At 37.8% G+C, this 26,837-nt stretch overlaps 1 protein-coding gene across 4 annotated transcripts in view; it reads right to left on the reverse strand.

Annotated features, from left to right (window-relative positions):
- MYOM1 (myomesin 1) overlaps positions 1-26,837 on the reverse strand; it is a 121,817-nt gene that overhangs the window by 80,876 nt on the left and 14,104 nt on the right. For 3 of the 4 annotated variants that reach the window (XM_072949167.1, XM_072949169.1, XM_072949168.1), the window contains exons 2-5: positions 19,865-20,189; positions 7,908-8,045; positions 2,439-2,688; positions 1,820-1,977 (exon numbers count right to left, since the gene is read on the reverse strand). In XM_072949167.1, the coding sequence (XP_072805268.1) occupies positions 1,820-1,977; positions 2,439-2,688; positions 7,908-8,045; positions 19,865-20,163 (845 nt within the window). In that variant the 5' untranslated portion in view covers positions 20,164-20,189. Of the gene's footprint in view, positions 1-1,819; positions 1,978-2,438; positions 2,689-7,907; positions 8,046-19,864; positions 20,190-23,478; positions 23,530-26,837 lie in introns of all 4 variants that reach the window. The other variant, XM_015239970.3, reaches the window with a different exon arrangement.

Consider the following 26,837-nt stretch of genomic DNA (forward strand, 5'->3'; position numbering starts at 1 on the left):
AAAATTCACATATTAAGGAAATAAATATTTCAAACCCAAATGTGAAAGATTTGAGGGGTCAGTCATACTTCTTCTCAGCCCCATTAGGGAGGATAACTGAAAATTGTCAGTATTTCTATGTTTTAATTTGACTGGAATTAAGCATTGACAGATTTGTCATCTGATATTTTTTCTGTGGAGTTGTTATCTTTTTTGTTTGTTTCTAAATCACTCCTTTTTTAGCCCAAGGAGTTTAATATCTGACAGAATTTGAGCTCAGCCTTTGTGACCTGTATCACTTTGGCATAGTAACAGCAGCAGTGGTGCACAGCGTGTCTGTATTCTAGTTGCTGAATATTTAACAGAATAAATAAATGCTTATGAAATGAATATCTATCTCTGAGATTACTTCGTATTCTTTGGAAAATCATCTTTACCTCTGATTTTTAAAAATCAGGAAAACAGAGGTTGGATGCTTTGTAATAAATATACCTACTTAATAGCTCCAATTATTCACTTATTGGTAATACATTTAAATTCATGAAAGGTGAGGAATTTTTTAACTCAGCAAGTAATATTTCTTGGAGATAAAAATTTGTTATTCTTTGTGAATTTCTATAGGAAAGCTTGGTTTTTTTCTGAGGTGGGAAATAATCAGGTTTTTAGGAAATGCCCCTTTACTAGGCCAATTTGTGTAACTCTACAGTCAGAGAGAAAGGTGGGGCAAAGATAGGTTGATTTCTAACTTACTATAGTACACTTTTATACTTTAAAGCTTGTAAATTGATTTTTTAAACTACATTTTCATTGAAATATGTTCCTACATTTCTCATCTTTGTTCACTATATATTATTTGCCTTGATAATAGAGAGCTGGCTTTGGTTTTCAAACTCAAGAACCCTTAGAAGAGTTTACATACAAAAAAAATCGTAAGTAAATCCAATATTATCGTAGGCAGATTGATATCATAGGTAAATTTGTTTTAAAAAACTCACCACCTGCTCCTTAAGAATAACCTTAGGTAACGCTTCATCTTCTCAGCTACCCACACTGTGCTAGCAAGGTACCCGAACAACAGGAGAAACAACGAGGAAGGAAGGAGGGGACAGGCGTTCTGCGGGTGACAATGTTGTTGTGTGTAGTATTATACTGTGACATAGGGTGCATTTATCACCACTCCTGAGGATAAGACAACAGCGTGCAAGATACCCTGTCAGAGAGTAAGATGGAAAACGTTTTTTTAAACTGGCCCTACAATGCTCTTCAGACTTCTGCTCCCTGTGGCAGACATTTATGACACATGACAGGAGAGTTTGGAGTTTACGGATCACAAAGTCACCAATGATTGCAAAAGGGTACATGAAGGAAAAAGGGTGTGCTTATTCTTTATGGAACAAAAATTTCTTCAGGCTCCATGCTGATAACAGCGCCCATCCAATCCTATCTTTTGTTTGGCTTTAGAAAACATATCAAGACCTCAGCTCACAGGAGGCCCTCTGGGTTTCAATTACTTTTAAAAGGGCAGTATTGCTTCTCATCACAAAATGATACCAAATAAATATGCTGACTAAATTTTAACGCTTTATATAAGATGAAGACCCACTTGCATAAGAGGATTATAAAGTATCAGAATAAAGCACAATGGAGGCAGGACCGTTCTTTCCTCCCACACGTGAAATGTTCATCCCAGTATTATTCCTTCACTAATTAAAAAAATCTATACAGACTTGTAGACACTGTCACTGACTCTTGCATACTCACAATGCTGCATGTTTTCACAAGGGGTAAAATTAACGTGGAGTAATCGATTCTATAAGAAGTTTTCATAAAGATAGCATACCACGTGAGACGAGGTTCCGGCCAGCCGGCTACAGAGCAGTGTAATATGACATTTTCTTTCTCCCAAACAGTGTGGGAACGAGGTTTAATGATAAATTCAGGAGCATGGAGAAGACTATCTTCATTCAACTTTTTATGATATGCCTCAGTTTCTTCTAACTGAAAAAAAATAACATTATGAAATCAAAGTAACATGTGTTATGAAAAATGAAACGTAGACATCAAAATGATCATTTTTCCATTTGGAGCCTGATTTTTGTATTCAGATCAAACACATTCCCCTCACTCCTTTAAAAAACAGACACATCACTTAATTTTTAACATTCTAAGCCTGACCAACATATTTTTCTTCCCTAAAGTGGATTTCCTAAGATTGCCCAAGGACTTTAATTTCTGTAGAACCTATAATTTCATGGAATTTGAAACTATTAAATTTGTCTTTCTTTGATCTATACATTTTGATGTCTTTTTCCTTGTTTTCTTTAGCTTTGTGTCTCCACAAGATCACATATTTATTTAATTTGAAAGCAATTAATCTATATCTACACACACACACACACACACACACAATGCTTCTGCATTTCTACTTTAGTAAGTTATATTAAATTATCTTTTCTTACTGTTTTCTTCAGTGACAGGTGTTCTGCCTTTTCTCGAATTGCAACTTTCCTCGACTTCTTCTCAACAGCTTCCTCCCGGTGAAGGGTGGACGTGGACTGTTTGGATACTGTGGACTGTTTGGCTGCCGTGGACTGTTTGGCTGCCGTGATTCCTTCCTCACTAGCAAGAAGATTCCTCTGGGCTATATAAGCAGCAGCTTCTTTAATTCTTTCTTCTTCTGTGTCTGTAATTCCACTGACGTGCACTTGGCTAAAATATAATAATAGCAAAATATATTATAGATATTGTGGATGGCAGTGATAAAACTGCCCAATCTTACTAAGTTCAAAGTATTAGATCTCAGATGTGCACCACACCCAAAGAAAAACCTAGTGATTGGGAGATAACTTTTCACATATGGAAGTGATCTTCACCTTACAAATAATGGTAGCAACAATAATGAAACCTATTATGGCCCTGGTGCTTTGCCAAGTGCTTTTTATATACATTATCTCATTCCCCCACCCACAACAACCCTATGAAGTAAACTTATCCTTTCTACTTTAGATATACGGTTGCAAGACACACAGAAGTTAGATAACTTGCCCAAGGTCACTTCTTTGATTTCTTTAGTGCATTTAAATACAACTTAATAACATTAAAGTCTATAATAAAAGATTAAGTTATGACTTCCCTCCAGAAAAGACGATATTGTAAAATGACAGATAGTTGTGTAGCTGTGATCCTGATTTATGACTATGGGCTTGCTTTGGATTCTGTAACTCAGGTGAGTAATGCACTGCCCAGAGCTGCTGCACACATAAATAAGTTCAAAATTATGTGAGATCTTTATGCCCACTGGAGTTCCTTTCTAAGATAATAAAGGTTATATGTGTGTATGCATATTTAATATGACAATCTTCATTTGCACATAGTCCTGATGTAAAGAAATGATCAAACTCACAATTGAAGTGTTGATGCTTGCAAAAGTGATTTGTTTTTCAGTATGGTACTGGCACAAAAACAGACACATAGATCAATGGAAAAGTATAGTAAGATCAGAAATAAACCCACACATTTATGGTCTTTAATCCATGAACAAAAAGGCAAGACTACACAATGGAGAAAAGACAGCCTCTTCAAAAAGCAGTGCTGGGAAAACTGGGCAGCTACATGTAAAAGAATGAAATTAGAACATTCTCTAACATCATATACAAAAATAAACTCAAAATAGATTAAAGCCCTGAATGTAAGATTATATACTATAAAACTCGTAGATGAAAACATAGAACACTCTTTGACATAAATCACAGCAATATTTTTGGATCTGCCTACTAGAGAAATGGAAATAAAAGCAAAAATAAACAAATAGGACCTAACTAAGTTTAAAAGCTTTTGCACAGCAAAGGAAACTATAAGTAAATGGAAAGACAACCTATGGAATGGGAGAAAATATTTGCAAACAATACAACAAATAAAGGGATTAATTTCCAAAATATACAAACAGTTCATATAGCTTAATATCAAAAAACAAACAGCCCAATCAAAATGTGGGCAGAAGACCTAAACAAACATTTCTCCAAAGAAGACATACAGATGGCCAGCAGGCACATGAAAAGATGCTCAGTATTGCTAATTATCAGAGAGATGCAAATCAAAACTACAATGAGGTATCAACTCACACCAGTCAGAATGGTCATTATTAAAAATTCTACAAATAATAAATGCTGGAGAGGTTGTGGAGAAAATGGAACCCTCCTACACTATTAGTGGGAATGTAAATTGATACAGACACTATGGATACAGACACAGTATGGAGGTTCTTTAAAAAACTAAAAATAGAGTTACTATATGATCTAGCAGTCCCACTCCTGGGCATATATCCGGACAAAATTCTAATTCGAAAAGATATATGCACCCAATGTTCACAGCAGCACTATTTACAACAGCCAAGACATGAATTAAGAGTCAATCAACAGATGAATGGATAAAGAAGATATAATATATATATATATATATACAATAGAATACTACTCAGCTATAAAAAAGAATGAAATAATGCCATTTGTAGCAACATGGATGGATCTAGAGATTATCATATTAAGCGAAATAAGTCAGGCAGAGAAAGACAAATATATGATATTACTTACATGTGGAATCTTAAAAAAAATGATACAAGTAAACTTATTTACAAACCAGAAAGACTCACAGACATAGAAAACAAACTTACGGCTACCAGAGGAGAAAGGGGGTGGGGAGGGACAAATTGGGAGTTCGAGATTTGCAGATACTAACTACTATACACAAAATAGATAAAAAACAAGGTCATACAGGGACCTTGTGTACGGAACTATATTCAATATCTTGTAATATCCTATAATAAAAAATATGAAAAGGAATATATATATATATAACTGAATCACTGTGCTGTACACCAGAAACGAACACATTGTAAATTGACTATACGTCAATTAAAAAAAAACAAGAAAAACAAAAGTGCTGTGCCTAATGTAATAGTTTATGATAGAATTTATGCTGTGATTTAGTAATGTTGTGTAAAATATTTAAATTATTTTTAAACTCCATCAATATCTTTGTTGCCAATCCTACGAGATGTTTCAGTGAGGCAGTGTATTGACTCCATTGAAGATTCTCTTGAAATTGAGTCTCTCGAGATCTCTTAAGGCAGAATTGTATATTTGCTTTTCTCAAAAGAATAATTACTTCAAAATTGAAGCAAACATTGCCACTGTGTTTACAAGTTCCTGGCACCTGAATCTATGTAGTTTGCTGAGAAAAAGGGATCAACATTTGCCCAAGTTTGAATATTCTCATAGAATATTACTAAAACATCTGGTAGACAAGAGTAGTCCACTTTGTGTCTAATTAAACTTAGTAATTTTTAATTTCTTTTTCCTTCCCTCTATCTCTCCAAATATTAATAAGAAGTCTCTACTAAAGAAGTCAGTAATACATCTGCTATAATTTAGAAGGAGGAGAAAAAGGAAGATGGAAGATTTTTAGCTTAGTGTAGTGTTCTGACATAATTACCTCTAATTTTTTTTATTTGAATGAGATAGGAAGTGAATAAATTAATAAGTGAATACAAAATAAACCATCATGACAATCTGCTTGGAATTCTCTATAGAGGTTAATTTATAATATAAAGATTTGAAGTGAGGTTTATAATATGATTCCATATATATAATAATAGATTATATTCAATGCTAGTCTGACCCTGAGTTGAGACCACTCTACGTTGAGAACTTTAAGCTCACATTCCCTCTAACAGTGGACTAGTTGACATAACTCTAGAGGGCAGAATAGTCACTGTTTCTTTGCCTTTTCCATTTGCAAATAAACCTCAGGGCGGGTGGAGGTGGGAGGAAAACTGTAATTATTTCACAGGTGAACTCAAGTAACTTAAAAAATATGTTTTTTGACCCGGACAGCAGGGATATTTGCTTTTAAGTAAATACAACTGCATGTCAATGATAACCCTGCTATAATCCGGATATAAGAGCAAAAATGATGCTAACTGTTGACAAAAACACGCTAGTGCAAATTAAAAAGCTTCCCAACACTGTGTCTCTAATGATTTCAACTTAAAACCTGTTGCTGACACAGAGTTTATTATAAGAAGAGATTATAAGAAGTGGAATTTTCAACTGCCTTCCAGAAGAAATTGTATTTTCCAGAAATACATTGTTACTGCATTTGCCAATCCTAGGGGGACTATGAGCTTTTCCACTATCAGCCATATGACTTTCAGCAAGTCACTGAGCCTTGATTTCCTTGTCCAAAGATGGACATACTAATCTCTCTCCAGGACTGTACGAAGGATTTAACAAGATAGTTTATACGATGCACCTAGAATGATTCCCAGCGAACAACCAGTACTCAACAAATGTTCATTTCTGTCCCATCCTCTTTGATTGTTAATACTGCCAACAGCATTATGGAGTGCTATCTCCTATAGGAGATGGCTCCATATAAAAAATGAAGGAGACCCTGAAATAAAACCTAGAAGAAAATACGAAAACAAGTATATGCATGACTGGGACATTGTGCTGTGCACCAGAAATTGATACATTGTAACCGATGGTACTTCAATTAAAAAAAAAACCTAGAAGACAAATTTTTATTCACATTTTGTTTTGCACAGTACATTTTGTAAATTACCATTTCTTGAGTCTGGCCTGGAGGAGACAAAATGGTTTGGCGGGGAAAGGGCAGGGAGCAAACGGTGAGAGTGAGAAGCTTTTATTTGGTGCCCTCGCAGGTGGAGGAGGCACGCCATGGAGATTAAGGATAAGGTGATGTGATTTTTAAATGACTTTTAAAAAACACAGTGGGAAAAAAAAGCAGAAAATAAAATATGTTAGTCCTTTAACTTACCTATCTCCTAAAAGGAATATGAGCGTTATTAACGTAACTGTGGAGAGGCTGAGCCTAGGCAAACATACTTAACAAAAAAAGCATGTTTCCCAGGAAAGTTTCACTTTAAAAAATCAGATGTTAAAAAAACACACAAAGATATAATAACATAAAAAGCTAAAATCAGAATATTTTTTATCCCCTTACATTCCTAATTGGGTTCAGAACTAATTATGAACTTAGACTCTAAAACAATTCAGAAAGAAACCATCAGAAAGCAGTGGGAAGAAAAAACAAGGGGAACAGAAGTAGGTCACCAAAAATCAGAACCACATTACTGCCTACTGGTTTTCCTGACAGCACTTGCCCAGAGAGGACGACCTCATTCTGAGCATCACTTCAGCTATGCGAATAATTCTCCATTCAAAGGAAAATAAACAGGGAAGACTCAGAAAGTTCCTGTTAGACTCTAATCTGGTGTCTTGGACAAGTTTCTTTTGCATATATTATCATTCAAAAAATATTTATATTATAAACACAAATTTGGCATTACACAGACTTGTGATAGAGTAATTATTTTGTCTGAAGTTTAGTTCAAAACAAATAGTAATCTATTTTACATTTAACAAATATAAGCCAGGCATTCAAGTTACGGTACAATTCTTTTACTTTGTGTTATCTAAGATTTTTTTTTCCTTATGAGTAATAATTAAAACCACACTGGCAACCAATCTACCTAAAAAACCATCTTTTTTTTTCACTTAGTTCACCCAATATTTTATCATTTTAACCTTTCTTTCTACTCTATCTAAAGTGACCATACATAGCACCCAATCCCCAGCATCCAATATTCTTATAAATTTCAACTAGTTACTTAATGAGGATTAAGTTCCTGGTCACTCCGTTTTGTCACGTAGCCATTCCTATGTGATGGCAAAGATTTTCACAATGAGCACATCTTCCTTAGTGCATAGTTCCAAGTTTCCTCAGCCTTTTCTCAATAAGTATATAGTAAGTGCTCAATAAATGATAGCTGCTATTATTATTATTGCCTGACAACATTTACTTTCTACTTTCTAACAGTCAGAGCCAGGAAGAGAATTCGTACTCACCGACCGGAGAAAATGGGCACCATGTAGTCACTTGGCAGATTTTCTTTCTCCTCTCCAGAGAGAAGGCTCTTCTTGGCTCTCTTTGTTTGGGGGCTCAACTTGGATGAATAACCTAACATCAGTCTGGAATCTGTAAGTCTGGAGAAAAAAAAACCAATGTTAGTCAATAATAATAATAAAAAAATGCTTATAAAAGGAAGCTTTAAATTTAGGGAGATTTCACAGAATCCTAGATAGTTAATGTTATAATTATCTTTTATCCTTAGAACTCAAGGACAGTGAGAAAGACTTCACATGATGTACTTTAGATAGACACAAGAGAAAAATAGGTCTATGATAATTTCATGGCTTCTTCCCTCCTTAAAGTTTCAAAAGAAAACAGTAGTACTTTTGTAATAGCTTCAAATGCCCTTTGCTGTTAAGTTAATGTTGGAAATTTAGGTAGTCTGTATAAATGGTTTGGATACATGTGCATCCAAATTCCTTCCAGGGATTGATAAAAATGCAAATTTTCTGGATAGGGAGTGCTGGCGATTCTGATACAGGGCCTCTAGGTTCAACTTTGAGGTCTTTATGTAGTGTAGACAAACTCCATTTGAAAAAACACTGGGTTCATCAAACAATAGAGTTAATATATTTTATGTATACAGTGTCAAGTGATTCAGAAAATGGCAGGGCATGATAAAGAACCCTTTGTTAGTTTTTTTGTACACAAAAGTCCACCTGTGCACACTGGTGCAAATGTATACCTGGAGGTACTTAGTGTTCTAATAAACCAAAAAGTGTGTTAGCAGAGTGGAAAACATGAGAGCGGAGATTGCACCTAGAGAAAAGAATTGAAATTAAAAGTACAATCTTAATCCATATAGCTCTTGAATGGAGTGAAATGCATTTTTATTCAAACACATACAATTTGGCATAAATTTCAGGAGTTCCTGGGCTCTCTGTAGTGAATCTGTAGACTTAGGTTAAAAGTCCCCGGTCTACATTGTAATGAAAGATATCATAATAGGAAGTCGTACAGGAACTCTCTCTACTCCTTGTAATATCCTAGACCTGAACTGATTCTAAATTTAAAAGTTAATATTAAAAAGGCCCCTGGTGTAGAGAAAATCTGACGAGAAAGTGAAGCATGTGAGTGGTGTGGCATGGAAAAAACAAGCTACCCAGTTAAAACAGAAAAACCTTCCAAAGCACCCAAATCTTGACCATTTCCCAATCTTTAGAACACATTAGGAAAAGCAAAGAGATTACTCAAATCAAGGGAAGACAGGCCAAACATATACATAGTATAAAATGGATACATAATTATGCAAATAAACCTATCCTCTGCTAAGCAAGCAGCACGGAGCTGTAGCGCTTCTAGGAAGTACAGAGGGTGCAGTGGTTACGGGCCTGGGGGCGCAGGGTGCGCTACTACTGCCTTTAATCCCGGGGCCGCTTGGTAGCACGGAAATGGCCAACCTCTCCCACCCCCACTAGCCGCCCCCTCCCCCAGGGCGAATATCTAGCTCTTATTCTATGATCAGCAATAAAACTAAAGGTTAGAACCTTGAATTCAAGCTTGTGGATTGGTTACCAATTGGAAGGCTTAGTGAAATTTGTTCCTGGCGCTGCTCCAGGCAGCAGCAAAATGACTGCATTCTATACTCCCAGCAGGTTACAGAGTACACGCTGTGCTTATACAGGTCTAAGTTTAAAGTGGTATTTCCCTTCAGCCCTGTAATTCCATTATCATACAAAAAAAAATTTTTATGGCGTTTAATGAGAGATTCATTTTTTTCTATTTATAAAACATTTGTATTTTCTAACTTTTCTCTTGTTTTTCTGTTTTTGATCTTTTTATTCATTCCATCATATTCTCATGAGCTCATATTTTTAATGTTTATTTACATCAAACAGCTATAATTTGCTGTTATTTTTCTTGTGTTGTTGTTCCTTTTTCCTGTCATTTTCCCTTTAAGATAAATCTTTAAAATGATGATTTTATTACACAGAATGTGCCAGAATGTGATTATTCCATTCTTATGGGTAAATCACAGTGGATGGTTTTTAATAGTTGAACTTTATGGTAAAGATTCATGGAACTATTATCAGTTTTCATAGCATATTTCATTTGGAACAAAAGAATTCATAAAAAGTATTATAATTTTATGATTATATGTATCATTTAGAAAATCCAAAGTATTTAGAAAATATCAAATCTTTGCTGTGCTCTCTAAAGTTTCTTCAAGCTCTTGAATCCTAATTAAAAAAGAGTGTGTGAAGGATTAGCTGTTAACCTAATGGATTATTTAGTAATTTTAAGTCATTTATCAAAGCTAGCAAACACAACTAAATCAGAAAAACAGTTTTAAGGAACTGACTACACAATACTCAGTGTAACTAATTATCTGAAGAGAAGTCATCAATAGTCTATTTTGCTATGACCCATGAATGTGGAAGTCTAACATCTTACTCTATTGAATTTTAAAGTCGAATAATGTTTTCAGAGAAGTTCAATAGGATATGTAAAATTTAAATTTCTTTTTTTAAATTTAAATATCTTAGAACTACATCAAAGAGCAAAATAAGGATTTGCTAACCTCTTCGGCTTTTAGTTGTAACTAAATTTTGAAAATAATCCTCAGACTTAGAAGTCAGTTTCTGAGTCGGACACTTAACTTGATGTGTATGAGTCAATGTGGGTCTTTTAACTACTAAAACTATACTTAGTGTTCTCTAAGGCTTAAATCTTGAATCTTTCTGAATTTTAATTCATGATGGCAATGAAATTAAGCCATAGGAAAGGACTGATTTGAGTGCATGCATGAACTCATGCGGCTGTAACTGTGTCTACATCTATTTGTACTCTGCGACTAATTGTGATATGTCTTCTGTTAGTACGCCTAAAGTCAGCAGAATTTAGAGAAAGTCCATGGTGTGTATGATATCATCACATCTATGACCAACAGATGAGGCTCAGGTACAGAAAGCTCTCTCTGGAAATACTCCAGGGACTCAGAAATAGATGTGCAGTCTAATGCAAATACTGAACAACAACAACAACATAACCTTCTGCTCTTACAACTTCATAATTATTCTTGACAGGAAAAGCAAGAACAAAACCACTTACAGAATCACAGAGCTGGAAGAGATGTTAGGGATATTTACACCACGCTCTTCATTTTATGGATGTGAAAGACCTAGAACATCTCTGTAATTTGCCCGTGTTCACGTAGCAAGTTGGCAGGGAAACCAGGACTAGCACCCACCTACGTTAGTGTTCTTTCCACTACACCAGTGGTCTCCAACTTTTGTGACTGAGTCCTCTCTATCCAAAAATATTGGGGGCATGCCACCTAATATATGTTTATTTATAAATTCTATGCATATACTGCCATATGATTATTTTCACTTTATAAAATATTCAATCAACAGACAAATTTTAAGGGCCAAATTTGATTTTTTTTTTAAATATAAAAGTGCTAATAGTTCTTCCTACACTTCCATGGTTTGCCTTCATGGACTCCCCACCTTGGAGACCACACTGTGTCACGCTGCCTTTGATGACTCTGAATGTATTCGCATCAATTGAGGTTATGAAATAATCACAGTCCAATTAAAAATAAAGCATTTAAAAGCTCATTAAAATTTACATAAAGTAAAATGCTAGTTCTTTAAAGTTATGTTTACGACCATCAGATAATTTGGGGAAACTGTCCTAGTTCCCCAGGATAAGTAATTTTATTCATACTTATGTTAAGTATGGTTCTACTTACTTTCTGAAAAAGTTATGACAACCTATCAGCATGTTTCAGAAAAAAATGATGGGCTGTAAGCATTGTCTTCTGCTGACTCTGCTCCAAAACCCAGAATCACCATCTCAACATGCTTGCGGTTACACTGCACTATTGGTTTCCCTCCTGTCTTTCCCACTGCCTGTGACTACTCAAGGAGAGGGATGGCTTAAGTTACCTGTGCATCCTCAGCACTGTGTGCAGTGCCTGACAGTGTTCAACAAATGTTTATTGAATGAAGTGAAGTCAAGATTCATCCCCCTATAATCATGCTGCATCTCAGTGATTCTCAACCCTGGCTCCACATCAGAATCAGCTGAGGAGCTAGTAAAAATGACCCATGCAGAGGTGGGACATGTAGTATGGTGGAGTGGCAAGTTTAGCAGTTCCTCTCCCAAAACAGTAATGATAAATCTGGATACAACTGTCAAAACCAACCCATTCAGGGCTCTGAAAGTCAACCAAAGGCACACACTACACTGAGAAGTCATCATTCAGAAAAAGATACTGAACTTCTGGTTTGAATAGTGGGAGTTTGTGTGACTTTCTTGCCTAGTCTTCTCCCACCCTCCAACTCAATCCATAAGACAGTTCTACCAAGGTGGGGAAAGGTGGGAAATCCTAATGTTCATGCCAGAGAGGGCTGACTCGATTTGGAGCAGAGCATGATAAAGACCCACAATCAGCAGCATTGTGAGTAACATGAGCCATGTGCGTGGCAGACAAACAAGGGAAGACCAGCAGCTCAATTAGCCTCAGGATGCAATCATGGCTGGAGCAAGCAGCAAACTGGCAGATCAGTCAGAAATTTAATAGGAATATTTGAAAAATAAGACCATCATAGGAGGCCTTCATAAGCTTTCCAAGCATCTGAATAGAAAAAACTTGAGAGGGCTCAAGTTATCCACACATCACTGGCTGACTCTAAGCCTGTGACATGTGCAGAGGAAAGACAAGAGAGTCTAGAGGTAAGCAAATCCAGGCACACATACTTTAAATGAACTTTAACTGTGCTCCCCAACTAGATCCCACAGATCTATTGCCAGAGGATGGAAGCTTTCCTGTCTTGAGATGTTTGAACACAAGGTCTGACCATTCATTCACTGGCCATTAATCTATGCAAATACAATGTGATCCCTATGAATTGAGGCTTTAAAATGAGAACTTTTTTTTTTTAAACTGAGCAGTGACATCAGCTGTAACACAGTGCTGGATAAATGGATTCTATAAATGTGTTTAGGCAAGTAATTAAGCAAAAACAAAACACAGTGACAACACATTAAGGGAAAAATTCAGAATTACTACAATATATTACCTAATATGTCCCATTTTCAACCACATCAAAAATTATGAGACATGACAAGAAATAAGAAAATGTGTACCTAAATATAGGAATTATCCAATCTAAAAAACAAAAAGACTGAAGAAAAAATTTTAAAGCCTGGGTGATCTGTCAGACAACATCAAACATACCAACACGCAAGTAGTGGTAGTACTGGAAAGAGGAGAGAGAGAAGGGCAGGAAAGTGTATTTGGAGAAATGATGACCTAAAACTCCCAAATTTGATGAAAAATATTAATCTACAGATCCAAGAAGCTCCACAAACCCAAATATGATACTCATGAAGAGATACACATACAGATATATCATATATAGTCAAACTATTAAAAGTCAAAGCCAGAGAGAAAACTTGAAAGTAGCAAGAATAAAATGATTCATCTCATATAGGGAAACAATGTATTAATGGCTGATTGATTTTTGATACAGGTGCTAAGGAATTTAAGGGGGGAAAGGATAGTCTTTTCAACAAATGGTGCTGTGACAACTGTATATCCATATGTGAAGGAATGAATTTACAACTTTACTCAATATTGCATATGAAAAATTAACTCAAAATGGATATTTCTAAATGTAAAAGCTAAAATTATAAAACTCCTATAAAAGATAAGAGAAACTCTTTATGATGTTGAGTTGGCCAAAGAGTTCTTAGACATAACAGCAAAAGCATGATTTAAAAAAGAAAAAGTGATGAACTGAACTTTGTCAAAAGTAAAAGTTCTGGTCTTTGAAGTATGCTGTTAAAAGAATGAAAAGACAAGGCATAGAATGAGAAGAAATATTTGCAAGTATATATCTAATAAAGGAACTGAATATAAAATATTTAAAAATTCTGACAACTCAATAATGAGCAGAAAAAAAATCCAATTAAAAAATGGGCAAAAAATGTGAACAGGCATTTCACCAAAGAAGATATACAAATGGTACAACTTTAATTTGTCAATTATACCTCAATAAAGCTGGTGGAAAAAGGTTTAAAAAAGGATATACAAATGGCTCCTAAACACAAAAGGATGGTCAACATCATTGGCCACTAGGTAAGTGCAATTTAAAACCACAATGAGAGCCCACTACACACCCACAAGAATGGCTATAATAAATAAAACAGAAAATAACTAATGTGGATAGGATAAGCTAGAATCCTTATACATGAAGCATGTGAATGTAAAATGGTACAGCCACTTTGGAAAAGAGTTGAGTAGTCTCCTATAACGCTAAGCATACACTTAGCACAATATTCGGCTGATATTTTAGAAGGAGCAGAAGAAGGCTGACTTCAAATATTGAATAATAGCCTTTTGGACTGCATTGTATGTTAGAGTACCACTGAAATTTTCACAGGTTTATTTTTAACTTTCTATAACAATTTCATTTTTTCAACAGAAAACTTATATTGTATCCACTATGTGCAAAATACTGTGCTTGACACTGGAGTGGGAGGGAGATAGGAAGATAAATTAGATAAACTGAAGACCCCCGTTTTCTGAGAGCTTTACCATCTGGTAGGGGAGTTAATGCTACCAGGCCTGACATGTTGTATCATGTCAATCATGGAAGAAAGGATGGAAGGACAGAAGGAAGGCAGGCAAATAAGCAGAAAAACTAGAGAAACGAAAGTTGAATTCACAAGCATGGAGATAATTTCTGTCTAGGGTTATCAGGGAATTCTTCATGGAAGAGCTGGACATTGAAAGATGTCACAGGATGACACAGTGGTGCGCGCAAAAGCTTAATAATAGAACTCTATTTCCATGGCTGACTTACCTATGAGCTGCCATTAGGCTCTATAGAGTGGCCACAAAAGAGCTGAACTCATCTTCATTATTCTAACAACTCTCCTTTAAAACTGCATCTTCCTGTGTGTTTATAACCTAGCACTGTTGCATATAAATAAAATGCTTAGCTGTTTCCCAGAAGGAAGGAAAAGGCAGTGGTTTTACTGACCTATCGGTCAGCGTCTAGAAAACTGACCTTCTTGGCTGTCTGTGGTCATTTTGTCAGCTGCTCCTCCTCAGAGAGGAGAAGTTCCATCTCAGAACCCTCTGGAGGATCAGGAATAAGTGCTTGGAGTTTGCAGTCTTATTTCTCATTTCTACTTTCCTATTAGTGTAATTTCTCCCTGGTGCAAAGCTTCAAAGACCACACTTTCCCTGGGCTTTTGTGAGAGGTTATACTTGATGTACAGCCGCTTTGTTCTACCTCCTCCTTTGATATGGGTATCATGTCAGCCTCAACATTTCTGCTGACCTTGTGATCCTCCTGTTTCTCAATTTGAACAGTTAAACGAAAGTTTCAGGAGAACATCAAAGATAGTGGATAAGTAGGAGGATTTAAGTCCTTTTTTTGCCAACACACTTTCCAGAAAAAACTTCTTAAACGATACAAACATGAATTTAGTTTGATCAACATCACACTTGAAATTTACTGACACATAGTGTCATAATAAATAACTATCCTTTACTCTTTCTTTCTTTGCATTATTTACCTTACATACAGGATACCTCATGACAGTATCAGGAAATGTCTTATATAGTCTAAGTCTGTGGACTGAAAATTGTCCAGGCTTGGTAAAAGAATTATTAACTTATTTACAAGGCAGTCCAGAAACCCACATCCCACCCCATTCTGAGAATGGTCATTAGGGTTGACCGGATGGTGAATGTGAGTTACCTTCCTCTTATCAGGTATTCCTGCTTTCTGCCTATTCATCTGGAAAGGCTGCTGCAGAAAAGGCCAAGCCTGTAGCAATGGTTCCCATGGGCTTATAGAGCTCAGAGACCTCTGCGGGGAAGCGCCGTTACACCCCCCGCCCGGGCAGCCGTGGACAGAGCTAACATTTCACTGCTGAGCGCAGTGGGGAACGGCACAGCCCTTCCTCCACCTCTGGCTACTCATTCTATTCCTACCCTATATACTCCTGCTCCAGGAGAAGGGGAAAAAAAAGGAAACATAATTCAAGTGATGTTTCAAGAAAAATCCGGCAGTCACATGGTCAAGGGGAGTTAGCTGACCATACCCCGCACTGGGTACTTGTGGAAAGGGTGGGGGACTTGGGGTAGGATGAGGTTTCCAGTCACTATTCCACCACTCCTTAGGGTGAGGAAGAAAAGTCATTTAATCTCTTTGATCTCCAATCCTCTCATTTTTAGAATGAGGATGTAATTTCTACTTCTCAGGGTTATTGTAAAGTGGTATAGAGAATGTTGTGCTGAATTACATCATATGGGCTGAACTGTAGTCTGTTTAGACCCAGACAATCAAATGCTTACCATTACCAAGGAGGGCTGAGGGACAGCTCTAAGTCCCTCCACCACCCAAGAACGATGCTGTGTTGATCTCTGGTTTTTGGAAGTTATTCATTCCTACCTACCAAGTACCATAAAATATTTCTTTTATTACTCCCACCTTAATGTGTGATTCAGCTTATTCAAAAGAAAAGATGGTACCCTGATTTCCATAAGACCACATTCCCTGTAAACATCTGCCATATTTCATCCTAACTCCTTATAATTAGAAAAGGATCCTCAAGTCACACCCTGGGCTGTCTGTTATTTACATGTAGACTTTCTAGCGCAGTGGTTCTGACCTTTGCTGAATCTCAGAGTTCTCTGAGAATCTGATGAAAGCTAGCGTCCTTCGCAACAAAAAACTTCTCATCTGCACCTAATTTTGCACATAATTTCAAATCAATCAAGACTTTGTTGAAACCTATTCATGGATAGTTGTTAAGAACCCTTGCCTCATGGTTGCAAAGTGGTCATGAGCACCATTTATCCTTTAATCCCTGACAGTATTTGTAAATTACTAGCATAAAACAATAATCTTGTATCATTTTGCTTTCCTGAATTACTTTCTTTAATTTAGGGGCTTTTCCCCCCACTGTGACTAAGAATAAAGGCATTTAGAATAAGCCTTTCAGAATTTATTTTATAACCCTTGGCTCAGAGTGCAATTGGTAACTGATCTGAGCTAAAACCACACTGACGCTCAACAAGACATTGTTTTTAAGACTAACTGAGGTCAGCCAAGCCCTGAGCACATATAAATCTCCATAGTTTCCACTTTACTACTGGGCATCTAACTACAAAGCAGAGGCTAAAATAGATCAAGCCGAGTGTTTACATACACTCCACAGAATTGCATTCCCAACATTACATGAGTTTTAATCAACAACACTCTTCATGACCCAAAGAGAGATATTCCATTTAGCAAGGAAAAGCTGCTCCATTTTGAGAAAGAAAAAAAAACCTGGAGGAATTATAAAGATTTTGAAACGTTCAAAGAATATTATCTGCACCTGTCAGCTCTAGGTCTAAAAAAAGAAAAACTAAAATACCCCTGGGATTAGGTTAGCTTTCTTTTCTTCTACATCGCATGACACAAAGGAAAAAACACTGGCATTTTCTTCCCTCTCTTGTTTCTAGGTCAACATTCCTACTAAGAAGTGGAGTTGTTCAAACACAGAAAACCGTTAATAAATGCCTACCCACCTACATAAATATTTCTATAGCAAGAAGGAACAAGATGTGAGGCTGAACCTGAAAAATAATAACAGTTTCACTTCCTCTAGAAAGTTTATTATCTGAGGCTCTTTCTGGCTAAAGTGTCTTAAGTCTTCCAAAAATAATACAGAACAAGTTTTTCCCGAATAAAATTTAAATATGTTCAAGGGTTCAATTATTAATATTTGATATAATATATCAGATTGTGAAAAAGTATGAATTCTGTACGTGGTTAAAAGAAGAATTTGTATGAAACTAAAATAATTTTAACATAAAACTTAGCAAAGAAGCAAAGATGTTTTTAAAATACAAATTCATGAATCTCTATAGATTCTATAGCTTTGGGGGAGTGAAATAAGTATACAAGGAGTTACAAACAACTGTATAGTAATAAAAATACCCATTTTCTATAGACTCAGCACAGACAGACAAGGAAAATGGATATTTAAAAGGTAAATCCTCTTTATTAAAAGACAGCTGCTTTCCTAAATGAAATTCTTAAACATATCTATGGAACATTTTTCAGGAGAACGAAATGAGACTATCACATATGCAGGGTGCTAATTCCACCCAACTTTCCTTTGGAAGGCAGGTCATTTGAAACATGTGCTAAAAGAAGTGGGTTCACCTCTTCAGGGACAGTATTTCCATATCTGCAGCCAATTCGAATATCCCATGGCACACATGGCCCATGAAAGTGAAATTGCAAAATGACCCCATTCCATTTTAAGTGGAATTTCAGGGTGTTGCGATCATGCATTCCAGGTAAACCCTCGCGATTTCTGGCTCTGTTACTGAGTATGCAGACGCTCCCAGGAGGTCACTGTCAGTGCCCAAGAATCACAGCCTTGGATCAGGTGCTGCTCAAACCCCACAAGGATTCAGGAATTTCTACCTTCAGACACCGTCGTCACTTCTATCCATACAAGCCACTGCATTATTTCCTCAATAACTTTTTTTAATTCCCAGAAACAAACAGCTTCTCGAGTTGCCCTGACAGATACTTTGTGGACTTAAATTCTGTAAGAAGTAAAATTATATATGTTTATAACAAACAATGCAACCTACGCCAGATGGAGAAGATCTGAGGCAGCAGGTGGTTACTGACCACAGTGCCCAGGAATTTTTACGTTTAGAAGTTCAGCAAATCTTTCTGTGGACTATAGATAGATTTTTAAATAAAATCACATGAATTTTGCAAGTGTTTCTTAATCCCCATGGCATATTTCACTCTAGATGTTGAGAAGATAAAAACTGGCTTGTACTGAGAAAATAACTATCTGCCCAGAATTCATCAGGCTGGAACAACAGACACAGAGAAGCCAACTGCGAAGTTCACAGGCAATGTTTCTCCCAGGGACACTGCTGCAGTAGAGGGTTGTGAAAACATCCTCCTCTGAGCGACTGTAGACTCACCGAGAAGCTCTCTTCTCTAATATCAAAGACTATCAGTACGTTCGCTGTTTGAAATTTTACCAGTAAGAAGGAGACATCGCCTTTTTGCTTGGAGGCCCTAAGCTGCTGTTGACACAGGGAAGAAGCCTCAGTTCCCAGCCCAGGTGCTGAGCTCCACATAAGAGGTTTCCAGATACAACCGTCCTCATTTATCTCAACTTGACTGTTTCCAAAGAAACAGGACACTGCGTCCACTTTTTAGACCAGACCTGCATCTAAACTCTACTCTTCCTAGAATCCTGCTGCAACTCTCTCTTTCCTTCTGGTGTGTGGTCTCTCCCATTGCAATGGGTAAATCTAATTTTGTCGGAATACAGGTTTGTTCCTGATATTCTTAGGCTGACTGAGACAGGGTCATATTTTTATGAAATGCTCCACCTAAAGAAAATATTTGCTGCTTGAATAATAGCTTGGAATTTTAATATTGGCTTTCAGATATCGAAAGAATAAAATACATCTCTGCTGTAGTTTGGGCTCCTGTGGTCTGTGAATTTTAAATTCTACACTGGCTTCACATCTGAGTCAAAACATTCTGAGGGCCAAGAAACCTTCTGTGGGTGTTGAAATGATACTTCCTTGCTCTGCTGCTGCTGAATGTTGAACACAACCTGTGGCAAAACTTCTCTGCTTCTAGCAATATCACAGTTGGCAATTCAAGCAAGACACCCCAAGGTGGCTGTGAAGCTCTTTGTGACACTCAGAGAAGGGAGGGAAAGGGAAATAGGAAGACCGAAGTCCCAGGGCTCCCAAACACGTGGCCTGGCTCCACACCTGGTTGAAATGTAGGGCTGCTAGATTTAAGAAGAAAGGAAAACGTGACATGGGAGGGCTGTTGAGAGAAGGCACCTTTGCCCTGAGGTTAGGAGACTGCTTTGGACATACCCGTGGGAGTAGCCATAATCGTAGTCTGAGGCCGCCTTCTGACTGACTGCGGACGAATGGGCGAACTCGGTGGCCTGGGAGGCCTGCTGCTGGTAGGAGGAGGCGGACGCCTGGCTGAAGGCCTGGGACTCCTGGCGGTGGGCGGCGGAGGAGCGGCTGCTGTAGGCGGCGGAGCCGTGGGTGTAGATGGCGGAGCTTTTCTTCTCCTGCTGGTACTGGCTCATCGCGGTGCGAAGGTCCCTGTTGCGGTAGCTGAGATCATAGTGCTGGTGCAATCTCTGATAAAATGGCAGAGACATCGTGTGCCCCCAGGGAATCAGGCAGCCTACAAGAGAGCAACAATTTTCCAGTGAACAAATCCTAGAGAAGAAGTCATCTAAACCAATGTGTAAAAATTAATACTCGTATCTCTCCCAGCGAGTAAGTGGAAAAAGATGTAATGTTAGCTTAGGTGGTTACTCAGTAAACTCCCTGCTTCACAGCCCAGATGTACCCCTTCCTGTCACTGTGCCTTTAAAAAAGATATCCAGGAGGTCTTCATAAGTTTGCCCAACTGTGCGTTTCCCTCAGACCTTTCATAGTATATATTTCTAATTTTCTGGTGTTTCATTCTGACAGAGGCTTCATCTGAGAGAGTGTGTAATGATGGAGGGTCTGTGTCCAGCCAATGTGGTTTTCATTCGACAAATAATTACTGGGCCTGGTACTATGGCAGCACAGGAAATACAGTGATGAACAAACCAAACAAAATCACTGCTCTGATAACCTTATATAGAACCTTATATTCTATTACAGGAGATAGACAAATAGAGAAAATAAGTAAAGTATATATTAGAGCTTGCTAAATGCTATAGAGAAAAATAAAGCAGGAAAACGGGATGTAATGCATCATCAGGGATGGCTTCTGAGCATGAAAGTGACATCTGAGCATAAGAATATCTGGGGAGAAGTGTTCTGGCTGGAAGACCATTGCAAAGGCACTGGGGCGGGGCACCCCCATACAAAGAGGAAATTAGGACACAGCTATGTACCTATACAGAGGGAAGACTGTGTGAAGACACAAAAAGATGACCATCTACAAGCAAAGGAGAGAGGCCTCAGAAAAACCAACCCAACTGACACCTGGATCTCAGATTTCCAGCCTCTAGAATTGCGAGAAGGCAAATTTCTGCTGTTTCAGCCAGCCAGGCGATGGGACTTTGTTACGGCAGCCCTAGCATATTAACGTAAAGGCCACTGCGTAGTCCGGGCCAGAGAGCATAGTGGTAGCGATGGAAGTGTGAGAAGTGATCAGACTCTGCGTGTTTTGCAGGTAGAACCAACAGCATTCGCTGCAAGTTCTGGATTAGAGTGTGAAAGAAAGAGGGGTGAGAGACGACTCCAAGGATACCTCCTGAGTAATCCAAAGACTGACGTTGCTACTAACTGAGTGGGAGTGGAAGAAATCAGCACTTGCGGAGGGAAGAGCAGGAGACTGGTCTGAGACACTCTGCTTGAGACAGATACCTGCTGGACATCCAAGTGGGGCTGGTAAGTGGGAAACTGGACGTGTGACCCTGGAATACAGGGTAGAAGTCCAGGATGGAGACCTACATTTAGGACTCACCAGCATACAGATGGAATTCAAAGCCCCCTCCACCACCAAAAAAAAAAAACATAGATGAAAATGAAATTTGCAGGACTGAGCCCTGGAGGAGGCCTGCATTGTCATACAACAAGCTCCCTCAGATCTCACAAACACTTCAAAAAGGTCTTGTGTCAAACCAGAAAAATTATTTGCTCCCCATTAAGAATATCAAAGATCCTGGTCTTCCTACATAAAGTAGCAAGAAAGTCAGTCATTGGTGTAGCAGTTTGCATTGTGAACTGGAGCTTCCAGTTCTACTAAAAGTCAAAGTAGGTCTGCCAGCACAGGGAGGGGAGACTCCATATTGCACTCTTTCTTAAATAATCTGCCCACTGACAGAAGCCTACACTGGGTGAACTAATAGTCTTATCGAAGCCTCTCCTTCCATGTTTAATATCTTTGTGCATGTTCTAAAACGTTACTTTTAAATTTTACAAATAAAATTAGTTGTATTCATTTTTCCCAAATATATTTTTTTAAAGTTCTAAGTGAGGAATGAATGATTCTAAAGTTGCCATACTTTTTGTCAAGTTTATGTCTACCGCTTATTTAAGGTAAAAAATCAGCATGCTTTCCCTAGAGAAGGAAATTCAGCAAACTTCACTCCAGAAATATTTATCTTAGAGCTCATGGAAGCTATCAGTCTATGTGGCATTTCCCAAGAGGAAAACAATAGCTACCGGCAAGCAACTTCGCTTCAACCCTTAAATAGATTGCTATTTTCTGTTCTAAAATATACAGATAATTATCAGGTGTAATGAACAATTACTAGGTAAATTTTGATAAAACAAAATGGTCGAATATGTTAACATAGCACTATATAATATCAGGCTGCTATAAAGGTATGTTTCTGTAATGATACATACTACATTGCAACATGGTAAATGTTATTTGAATGATGTCCAAATAAATAGTGATTGACTTTCCTATTTATTATAAGCTAAACTCAGAATCCAAATAACTTGAAATGCTGTTATTTTCACAAATATTTAAATGTCTTGCCCCGGTTCTATTGTCCACTCTCTTTATTTCTATTTTCCCCCAAGATATTTATTTTTTAATAATACTTAATATTGCAAGCACATAGATAATGTATTGCAAGTAAACAGGCTATGGCTTTACATCAACAGAGCTGACTGTCTGAGCTCTGACCTCTGGAATGAAGGTACAACTACCTTCTCTTCATCATATGAGCAAGGATTACCCTAGACACACGGTAGCTTGAGTGTGTTGGGAGGAAAGATGGTTTGGTTGTCTTCTATTCCTTTAAGAGATGTGTTTTCTTCCTGGAAATAATTTGGGAATTTACGAAGGAATAGTAACTCCATGGCTGTAATTGTGATATGATACTTTTATACAGGCATTAGAGGCCAAAAGCTGATAAAACTTCACTTTCTGTGAATGTTTTCTACATTCATTTTAGGATCATTCTGTGGGGATCTATGTTGCCTCTGACACATTGCTTAGCCACTTGCAGATTATAACTATCACCACGCCTGTCACTCTTACCTTTACCCACATGGCATCATCAGAGCAAAATCACTGACCTGGAAACTAGTGACTTCAGAGTTAATTCATCTCCTTTTGATCTAATGTATAATCAGGAAGTATTGTAGGCTTATGGAGGGTAGAAAACACAGGATTTTCTGTTTCCTCACCCATTCCAGATTTCAACCAAACCTGTGACCTGTAATTTGGGAAGAGCACTTGATTCACACTAGACAGCTATTTTCTCCTTATAGCTCCAGGAATAGTAGCTTAATTTTAAAAGAATCTACTGATCTGAGAGAAGAGCTTTGCCAGCACAAACTGGCATCCTGCCACTCGCTTTCCTTCCCAGGACCTCCACTTTCCTATTTCTCTGCTATTCTAACGTCTCTTTGAGAAAACTGCTGAGCTCAGAAGATAGAAAGAAACCACACACACCACAGCGCTGTTAAGCACGTAAAATACCAAGTTCATTCTTCTGCCTCAAGGTCACACTTACCAGCTTCCAAAGGAGGGATGGTGGTGGAAATGTTCTGACGTGACCGTAGAGCTGGGTGAGAGAATGAAAAACCCACGTAGGTCAAATCCAAGAAAAAGTTAAGAGGCAGAGCTAAAGACAGACCCTGGGGGCCAGTTCAAAAATAATGCATGTGGTCAGGCAGTAGAATGTCAGAGCCACACAGCCAGCCTTTTATGGCCAAGAAGGCAGATAAATATAGCAGCAAATGGGGAGGGTAGTCCTAAACCCAGAGGAAGAGAGAGGCACTGGCAGGTAGCTGCCTTAGTAGTGTAATTACATTAATGCCAGTCAATGGGTCTAGCCTGATTAAACCAAGTGTAGGTTTTTTATCTGGCTGTAAGAGTTATTTTCAACATCATTTTAACACTGGATATTTCAAAGTGTAATGGAAAGAGCAGTTTGTGTTGAGAGCTAAAAATAAGTGTAGTAATCTGATTCCCAAAATGGACTTTATGGAATTTTAATGCCAAGATATGGTTCTGGATGTGCTGGTCGTAACACACGTACAATACATTTAAAAGGCACGAGGTGAAAAAAGAACATGAGGTTGGCTAGAGGCAAACAAGTAAGACATGGGTCACACGTGGTGGAAATTTTGGCTTGACACTACGCAGTCACTGTTTCTCTTATTTCAGGAAAATTTACAAAATAGGTCATAGATAGCTTCAAGTGTGAATATTTGATTCTCTATTCTTTAACCAAAGCCTCTGAGAAGCAACATGCTTCCTCTTTCTCAAAGTCAGAGTAGGGCCAGTCATCTAAAAAGAAATTCTCTTTGTTTCTTAGACTGTGTCATAAATTCAGAGCTGGTATAAACTCTGGCACTTTAGACTCAGACCAGACCTGGATTCCAGGCTATCGATGGCACTTAAAACCATGTAACCTTAATCAGCTTATTTCTCCTTAAGTCTCAGTTCCCTTCTCTATAAAATGGGGATAATATCCAAATTATGGAACTGTTATGGAGATTAATGTGATAATGCAGAGAAAGCACTCAACCTAGCGATTGCCACATGATAAAGACTCAGTAAATGTCAGTAATGGTTACTGATAGTAATAATAGTTCAGATTATATGTACTGAGCAGATTATGTTCTGATGTGATATTATACCAACTAAATACAGATCACTTGTATCTATCAAAACACTGAACAGACCTAGGGCAGGAATAGCTCAAGTGGTAGAGCACATGCTTAGCAAGCATGAGGTCCTGGGTTCAATCGCAAGTACCTTCTCTAAGAATAATAAATAAATCTAATTACCTCCCCCCACCAAAAAACCAACGACAACAATGACAACAAAATACTGAACAGACCCAATGTTGTAGCCTACTTTATAATTCCTTTCTTGATGATAACTACAGTTAACATTGCCAGACCCTTTGATAGGCACTTTACATGCATGATCTCATTTAATTCTCACAATACCCTGTAAGGCAGGAATCATTAGCTTCATTCTATAGCTGAGGAAACAGAGGCTTTGAGAGGTTTGTTTATAAGAAATTAGATCTTTTCGAATGGTCTTTCAAGTGCAATACAGGTAACCACTCATAACTGAGGGTCAGCTTTAGAGCTAACAATTTTTGCTTTATAGTAGAAGACTAAGTAGTTGGTAGCAAGTTATTACTCTAAACATCAGGGAATAAAGGAAGAAATGTTTTTTAGAAATAATGTGAATAAAACAAACGAAAACTAAATTCCAACTGAAATCAAGAAAGTCTGTTTAAGTTGCTGGGGGTTTTAGTTAACAAATAAAACCTATGTATCAACAATACAGAAGAAAGACCTGTTATTTCCTCAGTTCAATTCATAAAACATTGACTGAAAACCCACTAACATGTCAGGCACTGACACACCTAAGGGTCCAGAGCTAACTAAATCATGTCCTCAAAGTAGCCAAAAATTACTTAAGAATAACTCTGGGCCAGTGTGATAGGTGAAATGATGAAGACAGTATACGAGGAAGATGTGATTGGTTGTTTTATCCACACAATGCAAAACCAAAAAGAATCATTCTCCTTTAAAAGACAGGAATTAAAGGAGCAAATCTAATACATCACTCATTCCTCACCTATTACACAAAGCACATGCTACGTGCAGGGAAGCAAAGTGCCTGACACGGGTCCTATGGTCAAGAATTTCTAAATTCTAAGCAGCTTCTCCAGTAAAGATGCTTTCAACAGAAGGAAAACCTTAGCTAGATTATTCGGTGAGCTCTTTTACATTATAAATTAATTGTACCCTTTCTGTCTCAGAGTTGCCTAATATAAATACATGTATACATATTGGCATATGGCATCTAGCTCTGTTGTTTACTGAGTGACTTTGAAAAATCATTTCTCCTCTCTGAAGCTTCATTTCCTCATCTATAAAATAAATGGTTCAGCCAGATCATCTCTAAGGTGCTTTCTAGCCCTAATAACTCTGCTGTCAATCCAAAAAGTGGCTGTTCTTTTCTTGCCTGGTTTGTAGGCTGATTAGCAACATCCTATGTAGAGCAATTTTGAGGGGAATAAAATAACTCCTCCTTGCTCCAAGAATTCTGCTTCTACCTGCTAGCTCACATCTGAAATGCTCTCTCCTGAGAGTGTCATTTTATGACTTTAACCCCTATTGTACTAAAATAATCCAGAAAGATGTTCCGGCATGTAATCAGTTCTTTATGTCTCTGTGCGATGGCCAGAGTCTCAGATTGGTTGTGAGTAGAGCAGTGGGGAGGGGGGCAGAGGGCATAGGTGATGGTTGGGAAGGGCTTGAGACAGGGCCCTAGGACTCTTATCAAAAGCCAGATTTCATCTAGTTATTAAATGAACTCGATCTAAACTAGAAGAACTAGATCTAGATCTAAAATTAGATCTAGTTCTAAATTTTGCCTGTTATCTGGGCAATGGCCAAATTAAGCCAATGCAGTCAATGTCTTGCATCATGACCTACAGGCTGTGAGGGGCCCCCGCCAAGGCTAGGGATGGGGGAGAATTGCCAGGGCCAACAGCCCTGAGATGTGCAGCACTGGCAGAGAGGCAGGTGGGATAGGGTCCCAGCCACTGCTCAGATCCCTGCCGACCACTCTGTCCCCCAGACTAGACTCCAGGCCACTAGGAAGCAGAAGCGTGATCCCACAGTAGCCTCGGTTTTCCTTAGAATGCTGTACCTGCGGCTGCAGAAATGGAATTAATTTCTGTTCTTTACCTGTTGCCCTCTCTCTCCCCTCCTTAATTCCCTTCCTATCACAAGAACCTTCACCTTGTTTATCCAAACACTCTTCCTGTTTGTATATTTTTCAGTAATTAGTGTCAAGAACTGTGAAGGCATACAATGGATATTACTCAGCCTTAGAAAG

This window comes from Vicugna pacos, chromosome 24 (assembly GCF_048564905.1).
Source record: "Vicugna pacos chromosome 24, VicPac4, whole genome shotgun sequence".
Classification (NCBI taxonomy): Eukaryota; Metazoa; Chordata; class Mammalia; order Artiodactyla; family Camelidae; genus Vicugna; species Vicugna pacos.